The 17,197-nt window shown below is 42.1% G+C and overlaps 1 protein-coding gene across 1 annotated transcript in view; it reads left to right on the top strand.

Annotated features, from left to right (window-relative positions):
- pde1a (phosphodiesterase 1A, calmodulin-dependent) overlaps positions 1–17,197 on the top strand; it is a 146,076-nt gene that overhangs the window by 3,187 nt on the left and 125,692 nt on the right. Inside the window, exon 2 of the mRNA XM_037539650.1 lies at positions 11,960–11,986. Within this exon, the coding sequence (XP_037395547.1) occupies positions 11,960–11,986 (27 nt within the window). The remainder of the gene's footprint in view (positions 1–11,959; positions 11,987–17,197) is intronic.

The raw sequence follows: 17,197 nt of genomic DNA on the forward strand, positions 1-17,197 counted from the left end.
AGGCTAATGTGGCCTATTTGTCCAGTGACCTCAAGTCCAACGCATATGGACTGGCCGTACTCCAACTAACACCAACACTGTAAGGTGTAAACTGGACGGTTATCTTTACAAACAGACAAACTGAAAGCAAAATTCAGACTTCAGCACTGCTGCTGCTGCTATGTTTGGCTACGTGACATGCTCGTATTTGTAGACGTGCAGATGTTTATAGATAGCAGGTTGTCATACGGTGTTAAACCGCATAAGCAAGTCTATTAGAGATCGTTTAAGAAGACGAGTGAGTGATTAGTGATTAAGGCTCGCAGCACAATGCTTGAGGCTACATTGGCCTTGAAGCTCCAGTGCAATGTAAATAAGCAAACCTCAGACACCAAACATGTCTTGGTGATCGACTGGGAGGTGCTAGAGCCTATCCCAGTGGTCATCGGGCGGAAGGCAGGATACACCCTGGACAGGTCGCCAGTCCATCGCAGGGCAGACAGACAGACAGACACACCTAGGGGCAGTTTAGCATGTCCAATGGGCCTAACTGCATGTCTCTGGACTGAAACCCACGCAGACACGGGGAGAACATGCAAACTCCACACAGAGAGGACCCAGTTACCCGGCCGGGGAATCGAACCCAGGCCCTTCTTGCTGTGAGGAGACACCACTACCCACCGTGCCGCCCCAAATTATGTACATTTTATTTATGTACATTTCATTTTCACTGTTTCTTTCAAATTGTAATTAAAAAAAAGCACAATAAACCAACGTGGAGGACCTTTTGGAGACTTTCAGTAATGATACAAGGAGCAGTACACTCACTCAGCGCTTGGGCTTTTCAGTTTTAATTGAGAAATCTTCCGTTTGTACACTGTGGCCTTCCACAGCGTGGCCTAGGAGAACAGTGCTTGGGTGCCAGTGATGTGCACCAGTCTGTAGAGCTGTGTGCTTAACTGTGAAGTGCGACCAGAGGGAGAAACGCTATCCAGCTGATCTTGGGAATAAACCTACTGTGTTAGTCACCACTGAAGGACCTCAGAGTGCCTGATCCACCTCGGCTGCCTTCATCCCCCTTTGCTCCAGTGAAGGCCTCTACTCTTCTGGGAAGGCTTTACACTAGATGTTGAAACACTGCTGTGAGGATTTGATTGCACATTAGTGAGGTCAGGTACCGACATTGGATGGTCTGTTCTGGATCACAAACACATCCCAAAGGTATTGGATGGAGCTCCATCACTCCAGAGAACACAGATCCACTGCTCCACAGCCCAATGCTGGGCAGGTTTATGCCCCTTTAGCCCACACTTGCTTTGGGTGTGATGACCTTAGGCTCATGTACAGCTGCTCCAGATGTTCCTATGCTGTTTTATGGAGATTATACAAGCAGTGTGTGCATAACTGAGCACGGTGTCTGCAATGGGTGAACTTAAAGTAGCTCAGTTCACTTATTCGATGGGCTGCCTGGATTGTTTTGGACGTGTGTGTGTGTGTGTGTGTGTGTGTGTGGATATATATATATATATATATATATATATATACCCACAGTCATATATATAATATATGACTGAGTGTGTTTGGGATTATTTAAAAAACTGCTAAACTAACTTCTAGGACTGAACTTGGGAGGTGTGGCTGCAGAATACAGAGAATATAGATATTTGAGAATTTGAAAATAAAGATTTTCTGTCAAATGTAAGTTTTTTTGCTTTTCCTGATGCTGAACCATTTGTAACTTTTGCTTTATTACCATTTTAACTGGAATAATAGAGAATAAAATCTAATGATATAAAATAAATGAACAGGGGAGTCTGTGTGTCTTTTCCACAGTGTATGCAGTTGTATAAAACGCTTGGGCACCGCTGGTAAAATTTAATACACATTTGCTGTTCATTTGCTGGGTTTAACATATTGGAAATATAAATAAGACATAAAATATGACCTGCGCGGAAGTGATGGCACTTTACTTTATTTTATTTAACTTTTTTTCCAATATGTTAAAATCAATTTATATGATTTAAATAAACTTTAAAAAGTTTTTAAAAATAAATTCTGTATTAAAATTTATTATTTAAGTGTGATAAATATTTTAAAAAAATTTAAAATATCGTTGCTATTCAAAGATAACTGATACCTTTACAGGAGCAGACAAGAACCCTTTTTACTTTCAGTGGAGGTTAACGTAATGAGGTTTTATTCTAAGTGTTTTGGAGCCTTTCAATTGGTCCATTCATCATGAAGTGATGCTCAAATTATGCAGAAAAATAAAAAATTGCCAAAACTGGAGATACATGTGTTTTTAGGCAGCAGTGATATGTTTCAGTAGTGACTGTTTCAGTGGTGACTGTGTCAGTGGTGACTTTCACTAGGGACACTTTCAGTAGTGACTGTTTCAGTGGTGACTGTTTCAGTGGTGACTTTCAGTAGTGACTGTTTCAGTAGCGACGTTTCCATTTTGACTGTTTCACTGGTGACAGTTTCACTAGTGACTGTTTCAGTAGTGACTGTTTCAGTGGTGACTTTCAGTAGTGACTATTTTAGTAGTGACTGTTTCAGTAGCGACTGTTTGAGTGGTGACTGTTTCAGTAGTGACTGTGTCAGTAGTGACTTTCAGTAGTGACTGTTTCAGTAGTGACTGTTTCAGTGGTGACTTTCAGTAGTGACTATTTCAGTAGTGACTGTGTCAGTGGTGACTTTCAGTAGTGACTGTTTCAGTAGCGACGTTTCCATTTTGACTGTTTCACTGGTGACAGTTTCACTAGTGACTGTTTCAGTAGTGGCTGTTTCAGTGGTGACTTTCAGTAGTGACTATTTTAGTAGTGACTGTTTCAGTAGCGACTGTTTGAGTGGTGACTGTTTCAGTAGTGACTGTGTCAGTAGTGACTTTCAGTAGTGACTGTTTCAGTAGTGACTAGGACCAGTACATGACTAGCAAACACAGCTTGGAGCAGCTGTACACACATAAAATGATATTAACATTAAAATATTAAAAAAATTCAGTTCCTGCTCTAAAATACAGGGGCGTGGCTAAAATAAGGCTCTGCCTACACTCTTTGTGTGTCAGTAGTGATATGAAAACGTGGAACGTTTGAATGAAAAAAGATCTTTTAAAAACAAAACAAGATGATATTAAGAAAACAACAATAAATATATCGCTGTTGTGGAGACCTCGTATCTCCAAAATGGTAACTTTACAGGAAGAGGAAAAACAAACTTTACTTCTAATGTAACTCTATGGAAACAGACTTTTTTTCCAAGAAATTTTAGGCTGTTTCTTTTAGGCCACTCATCATGAAATTTACACACAATTTAAAGGACAACAGGTACTTTAAAAACATGTCAAAAACTAAAAAATCACAAAAATGGAGATACGTTTTCTTCCGACAACAGTGATATATAAATATTTCAATAGAAAACACCTTATAAATGATGCTTTTTAAAAAATATGTTTAGCTATATGAATATATATATATATATTTACTTGTTTGAACTAACTGAGTAAAAAGGTCTGTACATGTGAGATTCAGACTCTCATATAGTGAATACCCAGGAAACCACACCAAACAGAGATTTTATGCACTGTATTTCTTTGTGAATAAATATTTAATAAATAATTAACATTTAGACATTTAATTATCAGCTTGGTGAGGAAGCTTGTGAAGCCACACTTGAAGCTCTGCTGAATAGTGTTTATTTTTTCCTCTGTTTGGCTGCTGAAGATGAGTAACTGTATTGAAGTGCTGCAGATTGTTGCGCTGAGTAAAGTGTGTGGTGTGAATGTGCGGAGTTCCTGTTTTGCTCCAACACACTCCAGCGTGCTTGAGATTCACACTCGATGAGACATCCTACACCACACGCGCACACACACACACACACACACACACACACACACACACACACACACACACACACACACACACACACACCTCTGAACCCTACACACACACAGAACTGAGGACACACACAATCACAGGTGCTATAAGACACACATTAATACATACACACATATTGAGGACATTGGCACATAAGCACTATAACTCTCTCTCTCTCTCTCTCTCGCTCTCTCTCGCTCTCTCGCTCTCTCGCTCTCTCTCGCTCTCTCTCGCTCTCTCTCGCTCTCTCGCTCTCTCGCTCTCTCGCTCTCTCTCGCTCTCTCTCGCTCTCTCTCGCTCTCTCGCGCTCTCGCGCTCTCGCTCTCTCGCTCTCTCTCGCTCTCTCTCGCTCTCTCTCTCTCTCTCTTGCGTTTACACACACACACACACACACACACACACCATTGAACTCTACACATACACAGAACTGAGGACACACACACTCACAGGTGCTATAAGACACACATTAACACATACACACATATTGAGGACATTGGCACATAAGCACTGTAACTCTCTCTCGCTCTCTCGCTCTCTCTCTCTGGCTCTCTCTCTCTCTCGCTCTCGCTCTCTCTCGCTCTCTCTCTCTCTCGCGCTCTCTCTCTCTGGCTCTCTCTCTCTGGCTCTCTCTCTCTCGCTCTCTCTCTCTCTCGCTCTCTCTCGCTCTCTCTCTCGCTCGCTCTCGCTCTCTCTCTCTCTCGCGCTCTCTCTCTCTCTCTCTCTCTCTCTCTCGCTCTCTCGCTCTCTCTCTCTCTCTCGCGCTCTCTCTCTCTCTCTCTCTCGCGCTCTCTCTCTCTCTCTCGCTCTCTCTCTCGCTCTCGCTCTCGCTCTCTCTCTCTCTCTCTCTCTCTCTCTCGCGCTCTCTCTCTCTCTCGCTCTCTCTCTCGCTCTCTCTCTCTCGCTCTCTCTCTCTCTCTCTCTCTTGCTCTCTCTCTCGCTCTCTCTCTCTCTCTCTCTCACACACACACATATCATAACGCTGTTGTCGGAACAAAAACCTCATATCTCCATTTTTGACATTTTTCAGTTTTTGACAGAATTTGAAAATACCAGTTACTCTTTACATTGTTTATACATTTCATGATGAATGGACTAAAAGAAATGACACAAAATGTTTTGGAAAAAAAATCTGGTTCCATTGACCTACATTGAAAGTACAGTTGGGCTTTTTTCCTTCTCCTTTAAAGTTACCAATTTGGAGATATGAGTTTTTCTTCCAACAGTAGCGATAAATAAAAAACTAAATAAACTTTCTGTATCATGATACTTTGATCTGAATCTGATTGGTTATAAGCAATTACACTGACATTAAATCAACTATGTGCTCATTTTTTACCCCAAATAAATAATAAATGACTGAGCAAAAGTCAGAGACCACTCTTAAAAACATGTAACAGACAGCAGCACAGCTCAGTCTTAGGAGTTCAGTCTGACAAGCTGGTTGATCATTTTGTGAATTAATCGGACGCATTCAGTCATGCTGAGGTCTGGACTCTGGGGTGGTCAGTCGTGTAAAAATAAATAAATAAATGTTTGTGGTTATTGTTTAGATTTCATCGTTGTGTGAACGCTTCATGCAGTCATATTTACATATGGTGTATTTTATCTGCTCAAGTTGGGCACCAACAGGTCCTAGTGGTACTTCTCCTCTGACGTTGGTAACCCAGCTGAGGTGACAGGACAGTCCAGTACATTGCTTCACGTCAGCCAATCAGTTAAGCCAAGTGCAACTGGCAAGCAACATAGCTAATTAGCTAATTTAACTGGTTTCACGTGGCATAAAATAACCAAAACTGAATTAAAGCAACTGAGTCTCTCATTGTAGTTATTATTGTGGCGATGGAATTAATGTCTAACTGTTATTTCGTCCTTTTTGTCAAAGTCCTCATCCCCTGCACGCTGTCTAATACGCTCATGCCCGCTGTCAATTTCTCCTGTAGTTCTTTTTTTAACCAGCATAATGGAACCCATTAACCCATCCATAATTATCATGAACCTTTTGCTTTCATTTGTTCATTTTCCATCCCTCCATTATTCCATAAACTGCTGTTACTGTTCCACGAACTGATTTGACTCCGGATTGATTCAATTGAATTATTTATCTATCCATTTGTTCACAGCTGCAAATGCACGTTAAAACGTATAAATACTAAGATAGCATTACATTGATCTTATTTCTGATTACTAATAAAAGCATGCAATAATAGATATGTTTCAAAGAGCTTTCTGTGCCAAACTCCAGCTAATGGGAAGGTAGGCCTCTCAAACAGCTAACCAGACATCGTAGACTTGTTATATCATGTTATAAGTAGGTACCGCAATATAGCAACTTTTAACTACAATTCATTTCTCAATTGATCGCTAATGTGGCCAACTACTGAGCTTGTAGCCTAAACTGAGCAGTTACAGGAACCAGGCTCAAGCATACTGACTTAGCTATTAATGTTATGAGTGCTCCAAATAAAAAACGAATGAATGGGTTGTCATTAACAGATCATTAACTGATTCTGCAGAAATTGGCCCCAACACCCACCGACAGAGTTGTAAACAAGTTCAGAGGGATTGTTTGTTGGTTTCAACCATCGATGGTTGGGGGTGGGGGCTGTTTTCTAGCTGAGCTCTCTAACATAGCCATCTTCCATCCTCAGTAGAACTATAAGGCTGGCTCTACATGCTGAAACTTTCATGCAACTTCAGTTGCTTGAAACCTGCAAGAGGCTAAATTGCAAAAGTGTTCTGCAACTCAGCTGCAACAGCTAAGCATAATCTAGTAATTACCTTCAACTGTCATTTTTATGTCATAGTTATGTTGTGCTTGAGATATATTGGTCAAAGAATGTTGGAGATGGAGCTGCCGGGTAGAAGGAGAACAGGTAGACCTCAGAGAAGGTTTATGGATGTAGTGAAGGTGGACATGGAGATGGTTGGTGTGAAAGTAGAGGAGGCAGTGGATAGGGCAAGATGGAGGCAGATGATCCGCTGTGGCGACCCCTAAAGGGAGCAGCCGAAAGAAGAAGGAGAAGAAGTTATGTTGTGCTGTGCTTGAGCCTATAGTGCTTGTTTTCAACACCCAACCATCTCAAGAAGTCAAAGGCTGTGTTTACACAGCAGGTAAAAGTGGCTTAAATCCGGTCTTTTTCTCTGTATGTGACATAGATGTCACATATGAGTTGCTTTCATATGTGGTACTAAAATCTGATCCGTATCCGATCTGCGGCAATGCGGCTCAGTCTGAACTACAGATCGGAATTAATGCGACTTTTACGTCAATCCAACCCGACGTTCATTCACTTTTAGACTGATGTTTCTGTAACAGGCGGCACGGTGGTGTTGTGGGTAGCGCTGTCGCCTCACAGCGAGGAGGGCCTGGGTTCGATTCCCCGGCCGGGTGACCGGCGTCCTCTTTGTGTGGAGTTTGCATGTTCTCCCTGTGTCTGCGTGGGTTTCCTCCGGTTTCCTCCCACAGTCCAAAGACATGCAGTCAGGCCAACTGGACATGCTAAATTACCCCTGGGTGTGAGTGACTGTCTGTATCTGTCTGTCTGCCCTGCGATGGACTGGCGACGAAGCGTCGAAGAGCAGTTTAAAGAATCCGAGGAGATGAACCAAAGAAGTGGCCATGGCCGAATATCGCGCCCTTTTTGTGGTGAACTCGAACACATTCTGGGTGATGAGCCCAACTGTCAGCCACTGGATCTTTATAATTGCTCCTGTGATGCTGGCGAAGACCAAACTGAGGCCTCTGATTGTGACAGCCCTTTGCTGGCCATCATGATTGTTCATCTCTGGACAAGCCACGTTTTGTGTGTGCGGGTCAGTTTAGGAGCTGATCTGGTCAGACTGATGTCGCGTACAGATCACATTCAAAAAATAATGGGAACAACCAAAGAAATAATTCAGATTTGGTGAGAAAATAAGATTTGGGCCACTGTATATGTGTATACAGTGTAGCCTGAGTCACTCTGGGTATTGTAGTGTAGCATCTCTTGTGGAGATGGACAAAGCAAGTGGTTATGTCTGTGGGCAGACCACAGCTGTGGTCAACTAAGAGGCTTGACCAACTACCATTACAAAACTTCCCTTCCAAATCTACCAAGGTGTCCTTGTGCTGGTTACGGACCTGCATGTGTTCATGTTATTCATGTGATGTGTCAACTTGTCTTCGTGTTTTTTTTAGTAATATTATTTTAATATTAACATGTTTTTCTGTAAAGGTTTTACAGCTATTCTGCAAATTTTGGGGGGATGCAAGGGAAGGCCACCCCCTCGGTCAAAAATTAACGTCAAAGAAACGTTCCCTCTTTGTAAAGTGACCCCCTTCCTGTTCATCCCATCATAATTAGTGTGATGAAAATGTGGATATTAGAGATCTCAAGTGACATCACAGTCCAAAGGGGATAGAACTCCTCGTGGGTCATTTTGTAAAGGGTTGATGGTTTTTTACTTTGACCGAGGAGGAGGCATCCCCTCACACCCCCTCCAGAAGAAGTGGTTTTTGGTAGAATGGTAGAATCGCATGCTTTCACCTTTTTGTTCGTTATGTTGTGGAATGTTTGGTACAAGCATCATCAGGGTTCTCAGGGTAGCAGTTCTCCTACTAAATTGGACGAGTTTGAGGAGCCAGCTGTGGGAGGAAAAATCCCAAATCTTCAGCTTCTGGTGGATGGATTTGAAGCAAACTTTGGGATGGAGAGTTTTGGTGGGCCTGGCAACCATGCCCTCAATATAAGAAACACAGACAAGCAGCATTAACCAGTGAGAGATGTTTGTTAATAAAACTGAAAATCGGAGCTTGAGCTATCATCATGTCTGATATTGTAAATGTTGTTGGTAATCAAAGAGCCGACAAGTTGAAAGGCACCAATAAATTATCTAGCATAAAACAGAGTGTGCAGTACTGAGTAGCTCTTGTGCTGCTACTCTGTACCTGCACTGTACACTTTATATACAGGTCACTGTTTACATCTCTTTATAAATAGTACTTCTGCATTTACTGGACTGCAGTTCACCAGCACATTTCTGTCTATATACCTGACTATGCACTAACTGTCTATACGTCCAACACACCTATAACACTTACCTATGCACATCTTGTCTACGTTTGACACCTGTATTTACTGATTAGGCACATTCTGTCTGTCTTTTACTGTCTTTAGTCTCCGCCCTGTTTACTATGCATCTTTTAATACTGCACTGGAAAAGTCGCCCCATAGTGTTTCATTATACTGAACTACTCTGTGTTGTATAATGACAATAAAGTTGAATTGAATTGAATTGAATTGTCTTAGGCCGGCTTTACACTGTACACCTTTCATGCAACTAGCATGTTGTGAGTTGTCTACAGCATAATTCCTCTGGACAGTCAGGCAAAGCGATTTGAAAACAAAGTTGCAGCAACACATTCAGTTACTGTGCTAGTTAGCCAAATTAGCAACTAGTTATTTTTTTTTGATACATCATATTGTTCTTGCTATAAAGTTATCCCCAAGATGGAATTCTTATATTTGTATATAGGAATATATATTTATATTTTCTTTTTTTCATTTTTACCCGATTTTCTCCCCAATTTAGTCGTTGTTCCAATTCCATCCACTAGTTAGGACTCCCCCAATCACACGATAGTACCAGTGCTAGGAGGGTGAAGGCAGCACAGGCTTCCTCTGAGACCTGTGAAACCAGCCGCCACTTCTTTTCGAGCTGCCGCTCACGCGACGTCACGGAACAGCCGGACGCACTCGGAGGAAAGCGCCGACCGCCAGATCTGCTACGTCAGCTAACAGACGCCTGCGCTGACCAGCATCACGCTGAGTGATGGGGGGAGATGGGGGGCCGTTCTACCCACCCAGAGAGAGCGAGGCCAGTTGTGCTCTCTTGGACTCCCGGCTGCAGACGGCTGCAGCATCACCAGGGATCAAACTCGCCATCTCCTGATGACGCTGACGCTTAGACATTCATTCATTCATTCATTCATTCATTCATTCATTCATTCATTCACGGCATTTGGCTGACGCTCTTATCCAGAGCGATTTACAGTTTGATCATTTTTACACAGGTAGGCCAAGGCGGTGTTAGGAGTCTTGCCCAAGGACCCGTATTGGTATAGTGTAGGGTGCTTGCCCTGGTTGGGCATTGAACCCCAGTCTACAGTGTAGAAGGCAGAGGTGTTAACCACTACACTAACCAACCACCTTAGACGGTTGCGCCACTCGGGAGCCTTATTTGCAGAACTTTCAGCAACTTTCTGAATTTTTCCAACCGTCATCATCATTCTTTTTTGCTATATATACATATCTAACTTTTATCGATATATCAATCGTTATCATATATTTGGGTTTTTATCTGTTGAGTGTATGTCAAGCCTTTGTAAACTTGTAAATGAATGTTTAAGTAACCATTACGGTTTAATTCTACTTGATGTCTCACTCAGTCTGTCCTAAAAGCACAACAAGTTCATCACAGAAAGCCTCTCAGTCTAATCTTCTCTAATAATTTTCATCATTGGATCCCAAATGAATTTGAGCTCTGTGAAAAATTAGGGAACTTGAGAAAATGAGAATCTACACTGCTGTTTAAACAGCTGTTAGCATCAGCCAGCTGGTTAACACAAGCCACATTTACATGAAGACTGGTAATCCATTAATAATCTGACTAATAGCTCAATCAGAATAGAAACAGGGCTGTACATCTCAGGGTCTGTTCAAAAAGAGCTTCACTCTCTATAATGATAATTATTATAATGGAACTTTATTGATTCTCCCACCCCTAAGAAGGCATATATAGGAGAGGATTAAAGATTTAACCATAACTTTAGCCACGTTTATTTGCATCCTAATAATCTGTTAATGATCCGACTAACAGCTCAATCAGATTAGAATATGTCCATGTAAACACCTCAATTGCTAGACTAGTCTGATTGAGGCCACTCGGAATTGAAAGAGGTGGATAATCCTGTAAATAATCAATTAAATAGAGGAATAATATCCGTGTAAACGCCTGAATCCGATTACATTCCCTATCGGAAAGTTTTAGTCTGTTCTACATGTGCGTTACTTCATAGTGAGAGTTTATACCGTTCGACACGGCGGAGCAGAAACTGGTCTGCAGAGGAGACGAAGTTCACGCTCTGATCTTTAAAAGACGGCGGTGGGACGGACGTCCAGCTTATGCGTCTCAGAACACGACGTCTTCCTCTCGGCCTTCTTTAATAAGGACACGTGAAGGACGTTTTCCTGAGTCTGACGTCATTTTAAAGCAATTAAAAATACAAGCACTGCTCACTGCTGCTCATCTCACTCTGACTGGACCTCACAGGGTGTTCGTTGTCATGGTAACATATACACTAAGTGTTGTGCTACATCATTTTGAATCTGATTACTTGTAGTGAGCATGTAAACCATCTTATTCTATGATGGGAATGTGTTCGGTCGGATTGACAAAGGTCTTTGCAGGTAAACACAGACACAGCTGGTTGCAGAAACATTGGGTTTGACACACTCATGCTTGTTGTTATGGATCAGGAAACTGATGAAATGAAATCTAGCAACCTTGAGTTAGTCACGGGGGTGGTCTCCTTTTCAACCACCCAATAAACCTGTCTTCTGTTTTAATTTCTTCAGTGAAATCAATCATTGCAAACTGTGAATACACGACTTTTTGTCAAGTGTTTTGGGTTTTTCATGAAACTTGAGATACATGCAGCTGTTGCAGCTGAGTTGCAGGACACTTTACATCGCACAACTCAAATGCAACGCTTCATGCAGGTTTCAAGTAACTGAAGTTGTGTGAAAGAGGATGGAAGGCTCTTGAGGATGGAAGACGGCTATGTTAGAGAGGGCCATAAAACAACCCCAACCCCACCCCTGTTGGTTGAAACCACCAAACCATTCCCTTGAAATTGTTTCACAACTCTATTGTGGGGTGTTGGGGTCTGTTCCTGCCACAGCCTGAGATTTCCTAATGAATAGGATCATCTCCTAAAGAATCCTAATCTGACTGTAATGCCACAGATTGACACTTTTACTACTGGTATGTTCATCTGGCTGAATTTTTGTCTTGCCTTCAGAAAATTCACCTCTGATCTAACACTCTCTCGTTTTGTTTTGCAGGCAGAAGTACAAAAACACCTCTCAGAGGTAAGCACTGCGTCATCCTCTTCCTTTGGGATTTATGCTGCAGTAACTCATTTGGCAAATGAACTGTGAATCACTTCACTGGATTTCATGCATGACAAATAATGCATGACAAATACTGGCATTATGGAGCAAAATAACTCCAAAAATGATTGATTATTCGCTAATGCGCCAGTCGCTCTCTGGCCAGACCCGGTCTCTCTGTCCAGGCTGTGCTGTATGCTGGACCATCGACAGGCCAACAGATGCAGGATGCAGAAAATATAGAGAAATGTGCTTATTTTTCCGTCTTCATTCCTCTTTTATTTCCGTTGTGTTGATTTGAGATGAAATTGGGAAATCTGCTGTGGACCGCTGCGTTGTTTGGTAAAAGTGGCTCAGGCCTGTTGAGGAATTATTCTGTAGAGATTGTGGTTGGGGTTGTTAGTGGGCTGATCAGTAGCTGAAGAGGTTTGTGCAGTAGTTTTCCAGAGGGAAAGGTGTTTAAGCTGGTGGTGTATTTTGATAAAACGTGGCGGAGTAAGCTGGTGTAATATCTGGCGTAATGCATGAATATTTCTGAAATTGTCTTGTTTATGTTTGTCGTGTTGGCATGGCGGCAGTAATGAATGACAAAATGAGCAATCTTTAATTTGACATCCATTTTCTGGTTGATTCGTTTACTTAGAGGTCATATCCTACATTTCTCTTATATTTCCTTTTTTTCCCCTTGAGCTTCGCTTATAACATTTCTGTGGCTTTATGTACCATCATGACTCTTTTTAAAATGACCTCTTTTTATCCCTAACAATAAGCAGTCTGCTTTTTGTTACTGTGCCTTTAAGACTGATATATGCAACTGAGCTCTGTTCTGATTGGTTGCCCTGTGTTGCCTCTTTTAAAAGCAGACTTAAACCCTCTTTATAACTTCTGCACGTATGTGTGAAGCTGTTGGCTGAATAGGCAGAAATATGGAAACGTAATGGTTTTTGAACATTGAATACAAAACAGGCTGTTTTTCCAGCTTTTTGTATGTGGACTGTATATCGGAATCAGAATCAAAATCAGAATCAGAATCAGAATCAAAATGAGAATCAGAATCAAAATCAAAATTAGATTCAAAATCAGAATCAAAATCAGAATCAGAATCAAAAGTAGAATCAGAATCAAAATCAGAATCAAAATCAGAATCAGAATCAAAATCAGAATCAGAATCAAAATCAGAATCAGAATCAAAATCAGAATCCTTTATTGATCCCAGAGGGAAATTGCAGTTGTTACAGTTGCAACCATCTATGTAAAAGAATAAACACTTTAATAATGAACTTTAAAACAAAGATAAAGAGAAAAATTGCTATAAGTACACAAGATTTAAGTTCTTATGAATATAGTAAAGTGGCAGTGACAATAATGACAATAATATTATGTAATAATAAATATGAATCATCTAGTATAAAGCAGTTCAAATTATAGTACCTCTGAGTTTGTGCACACAATTATTATTATTACACATATGAACAGTTTGGTATTGAGATAGTTTGGTATAGATTATGGAGTAAATGCTATGTTTGGATATTTGATGAATTTGTTAAACGTGAGGAATATAAGCTGGACTGAAGACATCAGTAATGCGTTTTATATGTAATGCATTTACTTTAGGTGAAAATCTCGAGATGCTCAGCGAGTGGTGCATTATGGGAAGCCGTGCTGCAGGTGATGGGTGTATAGGGGATTGTGCTGCTGTTGGAGACGAGAGAAGATGAGCTGCAGTGTCATGGAGTGAAGAGTGCACTGAAATGTAAAGAGGTCTCGGAGTGAATGATTACAGTAAAGAATGCGCTCCCTTGTGTGGTGCCCGCACGGTGTGTGTGGCGGGGGTGGACGTGTGTGTGTGTGAGTGTGTGTGTGTGTGTTAGCTGTGAGTGCTGTAATGCCTCCACTCTGCTCTCACAGCCTGTATTTCTCTGACTCTTTCACACAGAGAACAGCCTGGGCACTCCAGGTGCGATTAAGTGGCCCTGTCGTTAAACACTCTCTCCCTCCTGAGGCTCGCGCAATGTTTTTATGTAAGACATCACCTAAAATGTGCTTTTCAACAATCGCCTGCCAACAGAGCGCCAAGCGGCAGCTAACGATTATCTCTATAATCAAATAACCTATGGGAAAAACTATTAAGCCTCTCTGCTCTTTGTTTCTTCTCCCTTTGCCTCTAATATCATACAAACTAGGCCTGCACCAGTAACAGAGTCCTCTTATTTAGGTGGATAGTAACCACTGTAAGTGGTTAAATAGGGTTAATCATAATAATAATAATATTATTATTATTATTATTATTATTAATAATAATAATAATAATAATAATAATAATAATAATTTATGATGCACCCAAATGACAACTTGTGACCAAAACTGAAACCGAATGAGGCACATGGCCAAAAAACTTAGACTGCTGTAGGCTGAATGGGTGGGGCTAGATTGCTGTAGGTTGATTGGATGGGGCTAAACTGTTGTATGCTGAATGGGTGGGGATAGACTGTTGTAGACTGAATGGGTGGGGGCTAGATTGCTGTGGGCTGAATGGGCAGGGCTAGACTGCTGTAGGCTGAATGGGTGGGGCTCGATTGCTGTAGGTTGATTGGGTGGGGTTAGACTGCTGTAGGCTGAGTAGGTGGGGCTAGACTGCTGTAGGCTGAATAGGTGGGGCTAGACTGCTGTAGGCTGAATAGGTGGGGTTAAACTACTGTAAACCTATGGGCGTGTCTAGACTGTTGTAGGCTGAAGGGGTGGGGCTAGACTGCTGTAGGCTGATTGGGCGGCTCTAGACTGCTTTAGGCTGATTGGGTGGGTCTAGACTGTTGTAGGCTGAATGGGCGGGGCTAGACTGCTGTAGGCTGATTGGGCGGCTCTAGACTGCTGTAGGCTGATTGGGTGGGTCTAGACTGCTGTAGGCTGATTGGGCGGCTCTAGACTGCTGTAGGCTGATTGGGTGGGTCTAGACTGTTGTAGGCTGAAGGGGTGGGGTTAAACTACTGTAGGCTGAATGGGCGTGTCTAGACTGTTGTAGGCTGAAGGGGTGGGGCTAGACTGCTGTAGGCTGATTGGGCGGGTCTAGACCGCTTTAGGCTGAATGGGCGGGGCTGAACTGTTGTAGGTTGAATAGGTAAATATATGCAAATGTGTTTTCATGGAATCACCAACACAGTGGATTGTAAATGGGGTTGTATTAGTTTCCATAAATTGTTTCTAAAAGGTTTTCCATGATGTGGCCTCTCTAACAAATCAGTGTTTTTCTCCCAGATAAATAACATTACATCTCAGTTCCTCAGACGGCCTGAGACTTTCCCACTGATCTGTACGATGCTGTGCCTTTGCCTTGTATAAATAGGACGCTGCTGATCTGAAGTCACACCTCGTGTAGCAGCACAGCTCAGTGTGTAACATGCAGACGGTACTCTTGTAAGAACGTTACTCCCCCGAGTCGTACTAGGCTGCGTGATTTCTGTTGGTTCTCAGTGTATTTGTTGGAGGTTAGTGTGACTGCTAAGCCGAAGCGTGATGACACCTCCTTCCTGGAGCTGATAAGTGGCTGCTGAAGAGCAGCTATGGTTACGTTCACTGACAATGCGCCTCTGAAATAGCGTGTCAGAGAAAGTAAGAGAAACGTCCTGCTGCGCTGGGTGGAAATGCTCAGCCGTGTATAATGATGATGATGAAAGTGGTGTTGAATATGGAAAATATATAGGTGTTGACATATTAAGACCAAATATGTTCACAGTGTACTTTAGACTGTATTAACTATTGTGCCATAGTCCTGGGCCCAGTCCCATTGTTTATTTTCACTCCCACACCTGGTTTTCGAGAGAAACCTTGCCCCATGGAACTGAGTTACATAAGGTAGTGGTTGAGATCTTCCCTCTGAAATGAGACCCTCAAATAAAGGAGCATCACTTCATTAACAGCTACCAGCGCCGCTCTGTAGGCGACCCTGCCCGTCTGCAGGGACAGCAGAGGAGGGGAAAGTTCAGCTCCTCACTGCTGGGCTTTAGTCACATTTAGGGATCATACGCCTTCAAAGAGGGGGGCAGTTATTTATTATCACCCCCCCCTAATTCTTCAGGGATATGAAGGTGTTTGTGCTATTAGTCAGCTTCTTGTTCAAATTCTCCCGTTCCACCTTAAATGATGCAGTAGTTTTGATGCCTCAGGCACCCGAATGTAGCTGCTGGACTATTTAAGGTGGAACGGGAAATTTAGCTAGATACCAAGACAACAGCTAGTACTAGCAATTTTTATGCCTGTTATGAAGAAAAGGACCATAATACACTGAAACAACATTAAACTATGATCATTTTTAACAGAAAATTCTCACATTTGTGGGTTTCTTTGGTTTCTTGTTCAGCCAATTTTTCTTTTTTCCCTTCTAACTCTCTGTTTGGAGTCTCTGAAAAACCTGTTTGGAGGGCCGTGTACCCCCAACACTTCACCTTACCCCTCTATCTCAACAAGAATCAGGGCACCCCTACCGCTAGCTGTGAACCCACAAAAAAGAGGGTCAGGGCTAAGTGGTAGGGGCGAGGGGTGAAATGGGATCAGGCCTTGGTCTGGCAAACTGTTTGCTAAGGACACATGGAAAATTTGGTCATCAAGGTCTACTCACTAGTGTTCACAATTTTGAAATGAACATTCAAAAGTTTGGAAGGAGTGTTTTTAACGATATAAAACCAATTTAATTGCAGAAAAATGTATAAAATGATGAAAACATACCAAAAAAAATGTAGATTCTAATTAGTGATTTCATGTGTTTCAGCCACACTCATTGCTAACAGGTGGATAGAACATATTGGCAGTAGAATGGGTCGAACTGAAGAGCTCAGAGTCTTTAAACATGGCATTTCTGTCCTGCTAGATCTGCCCCTGCCAACTGTAAGTGCTACTTTTGTGAAATAGAAGCATCTAGGAGCAACAACGGCTGCAGCCAAGAAGCAGTAAACCTCGCACACTCACAGTGAAGCATCTGCGTTGCTTACTACAGAATTCCAATCTGTATCTGGAAACAGAAGAATTATGCTATAGGAGCTTCGTGGAATGGGTTTCCGTAGCTGAGCAGCTGCACACAAGCTTGTGCATAGTGATCTCACATTTAATCATTTAATACTTCTTGTTAATCTCAAGATGAATTTAGCCAAGCATCGGCTGGAGGGGTGTATGAGTGCCGCCCCTGGACTCTAGAGCAGT

This window comes from Pygocentrus nattereri, chromosome 6 (assembly GCF_015220715.1).
Source record: "Pygocentrus nattereri isolate fPygNat1 chromosome 6, fPygNat1.pri, whole genome shotgun sequence".
NCBI lineage: Eukaryota > Metazoa > Chordata > Actinopteri > Characiformes > Serrasalmidae > Pygocentrus > Pygocentrus nattereri.